The sequence below is a fragment of the Argopecten irradians genome, chromosome 11, assembly GCF_041381155.1.
Source record: "Argopecten irradians isolate NY chromosome 11, Ai_NY, whole genome shotgun sequence".
In the NCBI taxonomy this organism is placed as follows: Eukaryota; Metazoa; Mollusca; class Bivalvia; order Pectinida; family Pectinidae; genus Argopecten; species Argopecten irradians.
In genome coordinates this window covers 32,369,251-32,380,867 of record NC_091144.1, presented here as the reverse complement: position 1 = coordinate 32,380,867, position 11,617 = coordinate 32,369,251, and the positions used below count along the sequence as shown (strand labels likewise).

The window sequence follows — 11,617 nt, the reverse complement described above, 5'->3', positions numbered from 1 at the left end:
TCCAAAATTCAACACTGCACACTAAATTCAATATTTAGATGAAAACCCAATTTGTTTATTCCTTTGAAAAGGACAGTTTCACTATACAAGGAGACACAACATGAATATACCTCAGTCTCCCAAAACACGCACCTCGCACGACATACACGCAACATACTGGGGACCCGTCCTTACATGACCATAGCTGTTAACAGGACGTTAATTAATCAAACAAACAAACAAACAAATCCGTGTCGAAAATTTAAGAATACAGTCAAACCTGCCTATGCGTCACCCTGTATATTAAGTCACCCTGTCTGCGTCACATCCAAAGTCTTCCCGCGAGATTTTCTATATATATATATAGGTATTAAATACATGTAGGTACATATTTATCCATGTTTGACTTTTGTAGAGGCAGGCAGTGGCGTAGGAAGATGAAACGTAATGGGGGGCAATGGTCCTCAATATTTTGTAACACACCATCCCCTCCAAGAAACTTTTTTTTCATATATCAACATATAATCCTTGTACACATCTAACTGGAAATTAATGAATACACAAATTAGCGCAACAACGCCGAAGTCTCTCGATTTTGGATGTCGGGGGTCCTCGGGTCTCCCTCTGGAAAAAAAATATTACGATTTAGAATGACTGAGATGAGTTTTACGATGTATTTTGATAAATTAGATAAATTAGATGAATTAATTGTTTTGCTAAGACATATAAACAAATTAATCTTTTGAGAGACATTTTGTGAAATTGTATAAATCCTTTACGGACATTTTTAGTCTATTTTGTGTGTATTGAATTTTTGATGCTGTGAAACAACAATCATAGGCTCGCTAAGCGAGCCTGAGCACATCAAAACAACAATAAGAATCCGCGATGAAAATTGAATACTGTTGTTACTTTCACACCCTAATTGAAGGTATAAAATAATAAAACACACATGTACAATAATTGTCACAACGATAATCGATGTGTACAATTACGCAATCAGTGATGTTTTCCGATGTTTACTTAGAACTATTTCGTTTTGATGTTAGTTCAGAGATTGTGTATTCCCGAAAATCACACACAATCTCCGCAGTAGATTTTATTAGTTTATCTATCAAGTTGAATGGTACAATATTGACGTTATTAATGATGATTAATTATAATTGTTTTAATGATTTATACAACAAATTATGTTTAAATGCGTTTGCAAAAGTCTTTTATTTGATTGACGTTGCGAACTATATCTGTTGAAATTACTACGCTCTCTTCCATATATAGATGTGAAATCTCGAGTTGCCTTCCTTCAACGTCATTGCTTTTTGGCCTTTCATTGCATGATTTATTATTTATAGCAACCTTTTTATTATTTAACTAAGATCAAATCAAACAAATACATTAACGGATTATACATGAGGTGTCAATCTCTAGTCAACAATAATTCCATCTTCCTTTTTTTCTGAAAACATGTATGGCCGTAACACTGCTACGTAGTAAACCGAACTATATCTGTTGAAGATGTGAAAGCTCGAGTTGCCTCATTTAAACTTCATTACTATACTGTATTACCGTAGTGAAAGTGCAATGCATAGCTATTGCTGTTCGACTTGTCCAAGCCATGTTTAAACAAACGTACACAACATATTTGCAACAATATTTCATAACAATAAAGAATTGTTGTAATTGGTAACCAAATTATGACTTTCTATTTGACAGAAGTGTCTGGCCATGATTTATAAGTCAAAAGTCAGCAAAGCAAAGTGATACACTTGCAAGGAAATCGCTATATAATCCGGAAATCGCAATATTTTCTGTTGTTATTAAATTAATATTAATTAACTCATTTTCTTTTCTTTTAAAGAGACATTGATGAAATTGATAATTTTAGTAAATAATATGTGTATATAGATTACTCACATGTATTAAACGAAAGTGGCACTCAGATTTTTACCAGACTTATTGGTTTAATAAATCTACCTATTTCAGAAATAAGAAATTTTAATATATAAAAATATATTTCAGTCATTAACCTACATATGTATTAAGTTATGGTGGTTTAATCAACTTTAATTATAATAAAATAATAACTATCTTTTGTTTAACTCCAAAAGTCAACATTGTACATTATATAAGTACAATGATCTACAACATGTTAACTAAATTTAACATATATTAAACCATTTTTTTTATTCCTTAGTTTGAGTCATTCATTCACAGCATCTATGAGTGGCCTTGGCACTTTGATGATTATTAAAGGCTTGAATATTACTTGCTTGAACGGGGGGGGTGGGGGGGGGGGGGGCAAAAAGATATGGTTCCGTCCCGGGAACGGGGGACAATTGCCTCCCCGCCACCCCGCTTCCTACGCCCCTGGGCAGGTGAACCTCTTCAACGCGATCCGTTGGTTCCCCATCCTCGATTCTCCAGGGGTCGGAACCCTTGTCCTTTTATATACACATGTATACTCTCACAACATACGTTACAAGTCCCTGTGGTTACATCTATCTCTAATTGTCACCCAGTAAGTATTTATAATTCCTACAGTTGTATATATATCGTAGTTTATCTTTAGCGTCAACTACACACCAGAGACGCATCGAAAACGTGGAAATTTGTACATTTGTCTGGTGGATCCATGATTATATAATCTGTAACTAATTCTCTGATCCCTGTGACCTCAATAATATCTGAAAGCTCTATTTTGCACGCATCGCTGACCAGCACGAGATCTACATGTAGCAACGAAGCGACACGTGTAGTTTGGTGAATGGCATTAAAAAGGGAATATGAACGTTTGTGGCGGGTTCTGAGAGTAAATCAACGTTCAAGTTTCCAACTGTTATTACATACCGATTTTCATCAAGTGTAGATTCTATGGAGTTTTCAAATTGTTCCCAAAAAGGATTTATACTATCATTGGGTCTGTATAAACTGTGCAAAGGAGGTATGAGGAATTATGAAAGAAACTTTCAATCCATACGGCTTCAACTTATGGAAATTCTACGTCAAGCGGACATTTGGCAGAAATAAATACAACCACATAGACGACAACACCCGCTTCACGAGAATACCAGGGATTGATATATCGTCATCTGTAATAGTGTTGTCTAAATGAGATTCGTTGATGCATACTACGTGGAATTCATCTGTAATAGTTTGGAGGTGAGTTATTTTATTTCTGAAGCTGCGAATATTTATATGAAACAGAGTCAATATATTAGTGTTTGAACGTGGATGTGTATATGTACACTGTAGGACTAGAATGAAGTTTGCATTGCTGAAATAACCGTTCACAAGGCCAAAAAGTATGTCTGTTAAAGGTTACATTGGCAAAACAATTAGGGGCGGTAGGTCAGTTCTGGCAACTGCCCCACATGGGATTCGAACCCGCAAGTCATTAAATAATTAAATTAATTGATACTTCGAATAATAAATATAACTTTGTATAATTATAATCAATTCACCTATGGGAATTTATGTATTTTAATCAAATAAATAATAAGATATATCTGTAATTGTTACCGGCCATACACTGTCACTGTTGATATATGTGTAATACTGGGTACAACTATAGAGGTCTTCCATATTTCAATAGTCAAAAGCCTGTGTATCAAATGGAAAACTATTTACGTACTGCTTCGTTCCTCCCCCATCCGTAAATCATTTCATTTCTAAATGGTTTTAACCCAGTAAGAACACAAGACAAACAAATTTCTTTCTTTTTATACATGGATTAGCCATAAGGTTTGTTACAATTTGTACTATTTTGAGCTGAGAAACAAATATATCATATCAAACATGTATAATAAACAAACTTAAACAATGAATACAATTAACAAAATTGAAAGTAATCACACATTTAAAATTGAATATGCAGAAGTTGCGAACAGTATTAGATTTATTACAAAGTATAAAGAACGTATATGTTTTGCTTATATCATCTACGTCCTTGAAATATATGATGAAAGTGTACCAAATTATACACGATTTTTTTTGAGACACGCAATTTGATTGCATAGGCCTGATTTGAGTAGAACCAATCAAATGACCAGAATTTGGGTAATGAATTAGTCATGAATGTACGGTATATGCGGCCTATGTCCCCAGGGGTTAGTAAGCGATAGTGCGAATAACACCTGGGACCGAGTATGGAAGCTCATGGGATTCATCAAAAATTACATGCAATTTTGTGCGAGAACTCGAATGATTATGATGTATGCGCATGTAGAAATTGCCGATAGCCGCCCTATTCTTAGCATTATTCTTTTGCACTAATTACAGGAATTCTTACGTTCTGTTATGAAAATAAAATGTCATATCGTCGGTAATTATTATCACTAACTTTCTTTAAAGATAACATTAAAATGTTTTGTCGTATATTGATACACAGGAAATGACGTACTAAAAAGTACGAAATTGATTCTAGACTGAATTACTTGCCTCAGTGCCAATTTTCTCCGCTAGGTTGCTCTCATACATAATAAGCGAAGCCTAGCGGATTGTTGAAATCTACGGCGGGCAATTCAGTCTAAACTGATTCATTTAAGAAAAATGTCAGAAAATGGCGCTGAAAAGGGTGATAGCTTGGAAGACTTTAACACAGTTCAGACTTTTGTTTGATTAAGACTTTGACGTTGTTGAAAACTGAGTCTAAACACATTGACTCCTTTCAAATCCGATACGGTTTTGAAGTCTGGCGGATTTTTCGTCACTTCTAACAGTTTAACCACACTACATCCTGGCCCGAAATCTTTCTCGACGACATCGACAGGAACACAAAATGGCGGTCCTTTGTCTAAATCTCGATCTGGCATTTCAAGGAGGTAACCAATCCCAGGATGAACAAGCGTTTTAATGACCCTGGTATATCGTTCCCGATCTTCTGGCAACATGGCGTCATATGCGCCTCGATCCCATATTCCACTAAACCCGGATTCAATATCGGCGGAGAATAAAAACAAATCACAACAGTAAATTTTGATTTTGTGATCATTTGATTGAAAAAGTTTTCCTTTCACAGAGGGGACATCCTCGGTGGTGTATTCAATGTTATGTTCCGTGAAAAAATCCTTCACTGCTATTTCTGATGCTTCCACTCCGACAACGTCGTTCCCGAGGTCTGCTAGAAATTTTATATCGAGAGTCTTCCCGCAGAGTGGTACGAAGATTTTGCTGTTCGCTTCCGGTGACGTCATCAGTATCTCCGCTTGCTGCTCTATGGCTTGGTGTACGAAGCTCAGTTGCCATGGTAAGTAGTTTCCTTCCCACATATCCAGCCAACCTTTCAATTCCTCGGAATCCATTTCCGGTACTTTCAGTATACTCTGACAAATACAAATACATGGAACTAATAAATAATGAACATTTTTTTATTGTTTTTATTATTGTAACTTCCCATTAAAGGGACAATTCAGTCTATGAGATTAAAACTTACACATATTTCGAAAACAAACCAGTTCTAATGGAAATTAGTTTCGTTGGTTTTACTGTGATATGTCAGAAAAACACACTGTAGTCAAATGTATGTGAAATATTCAATCGCCATTATACATAGCCTTGTATGCCGAACCCTGACCCTTGCCTGTGTTGTACAGAATTTTTTGTCTAGAACTATAATTCAAAACGCTCTTACAGCTGTAGTGGAACTGTTGCCCTTTTTATAGTGCTATATCACTGAAGCATGCCGCCGAAGACACCAAGCAACACACCCCACCCGGTCACATTATACTGACAACGGGCGAACCAGTCGTCCTATTTCCTGTATGCTGATCACTAAGCGGGAGCAGAAACTACCACTTTTATACACTTGGATGTGTCTCCGCCAGGGGAAAGAACCCAGAGCCTACGTCACAGGGGCGAACGCTCAACAAAAGGTCAAAAGTGAGGCGATGTCAAGGGAGACGTTAGGAAGAACAAAGTCAGTTAGGAAGAAGAGAAAAGATAAGGTCCTAAATTTAGTTGCCTTTTACGATCAAATAGTGAACAAACAAAGGGACAAATGACGTACAACGCGATACATGAAAACTTTTATCTCACTTTCATTACAGTTGGTTTGTTTCCGATATTTACACAAATTTTAATGTACAGTACTCTTAGGCTGAATTTTCCCTTTAATGCAAATAATGTAGCCCTTTCGTACTACTACTAGTCATGTACTTATTTCTGCTGACGATAATCTGATGATAGTTACATTAAACAAACAATTAAATTCATAAATTAATTATATCAGTTTTTTTGCCAGTTGAAATTTAACCCAGCAAGTATATAGTGTGTTCTCAACAGGAGATTTCAGAAAAGATGGCGTGACGTCACAGAAAGTTTACATCCGGGTCCTCAAAGGTACAAACACGGTATGGCGACTAACAAAAACAATAACAGATACGTACATCCCTGCTACACAATCGATACTTTGACAAAAGTATACACTTTCATACTTGCAAATTTTGATTTCAAAATAGTTTCTTATTGTTTCAGAGGTTACAGACATTTATATTTACAATTGTTTATTGCTAAATATATTTGTTTAGATTTAGTGTTGAAGCCAGCTTGCGAAGCGGTGCCGGGCCGTCACACGTACCCGCTTTTTGTTCACACGTAGAAATCCATGTTGTGAAAAAGTTATGAATAGATAAATGATTTCAATGTATCATATTTTTGTTATACACGAAAAATCTGTTCATAACACTATTAATATAAATATAACGAAATGTGAACCACCTGGCCAGACCACGGCCGCTCGTGCATGGCTTCGCTGGTAGATCACCTCGGGTAACAGCCGATAGTTGGGAAATTAATAATATTTATATGTAATTACCAACACATATCTCAATAAGTACTTTTAAAAGATATATATTTCGTTATTTCCCACGTATATATTATTTTAAATGAATGGTATAAACCACCGTTACACATAAATGAAGATCAGTATGGCTGCCGATATCTCGAAAAATAAAAATAGTGAAATCGTTCAATTTCATGAGTTTATTTATTTTTTAATTTTTAATCACTTTTATTCCATGTGCCGTTATGTGAAGTCCCAAATTGAGGTGATATTACTTTTAAATAATTTGAATACATGTTAGATAGACTACATTTAGATTTATGAATATAGCTACAATGTAGATCGTAATTACTATAAATGCCGACCAGGACACATTGCGCACGGCTTCGAGAATCCTAAAATACTCGAAGTTTTGTTTAAAAATATGATAAAAAGTAACTATACAATGACTCATTTGAATGTTATAAAACTAAATTCCAAAATTTCTGACGAAAAAGTTCACCAGAATCAAGGATTTATAAGTGAGTCTCATATACGTCCTTGCCAGAATACATAATTTTGTGACTATAAAAAATGACGAATTTCGGGATCTCGGCAGTACTGTATGTAATGGCTGCAGTGCGCTTGGGGTTTCTACGAAGGCAAAATTTAATTTGGTCATAATCACCAAGGATTTATAAGTGAGAAGGATTCGTGTCTGTCTCTTTACATTACTAATATACGTCCTTGTAATCACACATCGTAAGGTGTTTTACCAAGTAAGACTTAGAAAACAGTAATTGCTTATTAAAATATCAGTATATTTTTTGGGGAAACTTGGAATTTAATTTGCAGTTGTCAATTTTGTAACTTCTGTCAATGTTTATACGTAGGTCTAATGGCGACCGTGTTTTTTTTCTCGTGGCGGTAGAAAATGGAGTATAAACGGAGTAAAATATATAAATATACCAGATGTTTATATCTAAATATTATTGTTAAATATATTTATTTACCCTTTTTATAATTAAATTAACGCAATAGTTCTCGGATTGTCGTACTATTTATTACAATAAAATGTAAACAATCATCGCAAGCGGCTGTTTTCCCTCTATGTTTATGTGTGGATATACGGAGTTGTACCTTTGAGCGCCCGGATGTACCTTTGTGTGACGTCATCGCCATCTTTTCTGAAATCTCCTACTGTAATTCTCTATAAGTATAAGTATAACCTATAAAGTATAACCTCGTCAAAGGGAGGTAACCCACAGTGTGCGAATGGAACATCAAAACAGTGGTTATCTGATAGTGCCTTAATCACAGGTCATTATGTCTATATGACTTTAAATACACTTAGAGTAAATCTATATCTCTAGGCTCCCTATGACCAGAGTATATTCAAAGATCAAAGAAATAGGCACCAACAAACACAATTCCTCACACAACACAAGACGTACACTTCACTGGGTGTGCATTGCATACAACGATCGAAGGCTATATTTGCTACATCTTTTGTAAAAAGGCAGTTTTTACTCAGCGTTCTGTTCACTTTCAAATTACATAAATATAGTTTATTGTTTACTAATTATTGTTATATATGCACAGATATTTAAAAGAAAAACATGACCTCACCCAGTATATGTGATTCAGTTGTTCCGACCCCTATATCACGAGATGCCTAACGAAGCTCCAGAATTTGACCTTCTTCTTTCCGCTCCAGTTCTCCGGTGGAGCGTAATAAAAATGTCGTTAGTTAACCATAAAAAACGAATAGCTACAATAAGTCGACCGCTACATCAACAACCATTTCAGCACTACCGTATACACCTTACGGGACTGTAGAAGTATATGTTTTATATAATATATACTATAAAACTCTTCAATATGTGGATATGAAGGATAGGGGTATTCTAAACCCGAGGCTTGCCACCATGTCCATATATGAAAGAGTATTTTTCTTTCATATTTCGAGGTTTTAATGCAATTTTACAACTGTGATATGCTGCATTTCGAAATAAGAAAACCGCGACTGCAAGTCAATTCTCCATACATAAAAATATGTGATATTTTCAACACAAGTCCTTTGTAGTAAAAGCTGCCTTGTTTATGAGGATTAATGTTGAAATTTTACCGATGACGTCACGAGACTGTATTGCTTGGGTAGCCATGTAATACAGCCTCGGGTGACATGAGTGTATTGCAATAGACCTGCCAGTATTTTTTCCATTATACCTGTAGGTATGAGAAATTACACACCAGATCCCTATTTCTTCATAGTATGATAAAGCGGCACAGATGTTACACACCGATCCCTCATTTCTTCATAGAATGTCTAATTTCTGAATGAATCTCTGCAGCCATAAACTAACTTACTACAGAAGCGCTATGAAATAAAATAGTGTGCCTCATTCTCAGAAATTAAAAGAATACAAAATAAATGGGGTTTCTAATAACTGATTGATTCTGGGGAAGTATTTAAAAGTACATTATATGTTCGAATTTCGATGGTTGTGACATGACTTGTGCCCATATGGTCCGCAGTCGGTACCACTATGGGCAATTTGGCGTCTGTAGAGATTTTTTCTATTGGAAAAAAATATTGCTTACAATAATGGCATATTCACATTTCTCATCATCAAGCAATTTTGATTTTGCTTACGTATGAGGACGCATGCGTAGTTGCATGGTGCCCAAGTCACGTCTACTTGACACGCGATCACGTTGGATGCATCAGGCGGGGAGGTCTTGTAACCGAAGTCACATTGGTACTCTGCGTTACAGCCAGTATACTCTTGTAATGTGGCGTTCGATATGTGTCTAGGTGTAGCACATTCTGTTACAAAACAAATTACAATAATGTTCATTTAACATATAAAACATAATTTATCTAAAGATATTTGTCTACAGCCAGTGATTATATATTGTGTGACGTTCTATAAACTAGTACGTTGAATGTGTACACTTTCACCTTCGCGATGTCTTGCGAAGGTATCTGTGTACACATTAAATTTTACACATATTATTACATTATACCGTTCAGCAACTTTCTTACACCTGCGATTTATTTTTTTAAGGTATCTTACTATCTAGTAGTAAAACAAATAGTTTGGAGTTCATTGGGAAAATAGCAATTCACAAAAATTATGTGTATTCACAACTCGCTTACCAGGTCGATTATCTAGTAAAGGACCATCAAACGAGAAAGTATAAACGGAAATCGTACCTGTAGAGTTTTGTTATAAAGAACTGTGTCCCCATTTTCGTCACCCGGAAGAGTAAAGAAGCCTTGTTAAAAATGGTAACATGTTGTAAGTGGGAGCTGCTATAGACGTTTTGTCCTACAATTTAAAATATCCACGATATCTCTAGCTAACAACAGATGACGCCACAACCATTCGATCTTCGTATTAGGGTTCTCCCCTAAACGTCTTAACACGTCAACACTTGTCCATGTTGCCTGGCTGCTATCCGACAACGTCGCCACACACTGAGCTACGAACGGCTTAGTGCCGGAAGGAAGTGAATCGATAACAATTCACTGCCGAATTTGCATCAGTTTGAAAACAAATCGTATTTGCCCTTAAGCTTATGTACATCTTTACCAGAGGATAAAAGGATTTTGTAAGGAGAGTATATGAAGAACTCGACAACTACCAGGGGATGGATATTGAATAGGCAGTGATTGTACAACAAAGGAGCTCCTTTAGAGTAAGGTAACGTCAGATCATTTTTTATCGTCGGCTCAACAATAATGTGTAATGTACGGTTTAGCAAACATAATGGAAATCGAACTGCCTGCGATGCCGGGCCATGCCTGCCTGGCCTCGGCTCTGCGCCCACGAGTGAAAAAGGAGGAAATTCTTTCAATTCAAGAAATAGAAGTTGAAGCATAGTGCTTGTATAAAAAAAAAGAGACACAGGAATATATATGTGCTCTTATCTCTTGGATTAGAACACATGGTTCTGAATATAAATCTGTCAGTCAAGGTAAAAAGTAATATTCCATTAATATATTGGGATCGTAGAGATAGGAATTGTTTGCTATTTAGGATTACATTATAGTTACGGCCGTCTTAAAAGGAGGTATTGGACTTCACCCCTCGGTTGAGTATATCCATATTTGGTTGGTTTTTCCGGAGAGTCCGCCATCCTCTGATAAGACATGTAGTGCATCGAAGGTGTGTAAATTAGATTTATCCTGAAATTTGAATGCGTATGTATGAGTGATGAATAGTATGAGTCAAAATATTTAGTGAACTTGACATCCTTGTCCTGGTGCTTAGATATAAAACATAATTATTGTTAATTATTGTTAAAGCATAAACACAAATCTTAGGGCCCAGTTGTTCCATAAGGTGATAGGGTTAATGCACAGTTGAACGAAATTTTCTTTTTTCAAAAATTAAATTAATTTCTGATTATTCCGAATCAAAATGTAGAGATTTTTTCTATTGGAAATAAAAATATTGCTTACAATAATGGCATATTCACATTTCTCATCATATCAAGCAAAGCAATTTTGATTTTGCTTAATTGTCTTGCGAAAGTATCTGTGTACACATGATTTTTTTTTACATATTACATTATACCTTTAAGCAACTTTCTTACGCCCGCGATTTATTTTTTTCGAGTATCTTACTATGTAGTAGGTAAACAAATAGTTTGGAGTTCATGGGAAAACACAATTCACAAAGTCATGCATATTCACAACTCACGTACAGGGCGATTTCAGTGAAGATCATCAAACGAAAACTAAACGAAACGTACCGGTAAGTTTGTTGTATGCTAGTTTGTCCCCATTCCCGGAGGTAAGAGCCTTGTTAAACATGTAACATGTTTTAGTGGAGCTGTCATAGACGTATGACGTACAACTACATCCGAGTT

General features: G+C 35.7%; 1 protein-coding gene across 2 annotated transcripts; it reads right to left on the bottom strand.

Annotated features, from left to right (window-relative positions):
- Positions 1–3,686: 3,686 nt before the first annotated feature.
- Positions 3,687–11,617, bottom strand: LOC138335334 (probable thiopurine S-methyltransferase). Of its 2 annotated transcripts, none has more exons than XM_069284372.1 (2): positions 11,501–11,617; positions 3,687–5,300 (listed from the first exon to the last, which is right to left on the bottom strand). In XM_069284372.1, exon 2 carries the CDS (start codon positions 5,277–5,279, stop codon positions 4,581–4,583), a length of 699 nt encoding a protein of 232 aa, XP_069140473.1. In that variant the 5' UTR covers positions 5,280–5,300; positions 11,501–11,617; the 3' UTR covers positions 3,687–4,580. The 2 variants fall into 2 exon arrangements, with proteins under 2 accessions (XP_069140473.1, XP_069140472.1); XM_069284371.1 differs by lacking the exon at positions 11,501–11,617 and adding an exon at positions 8,366–8,493 and having other exon boundaries at positions 3,689–5,300.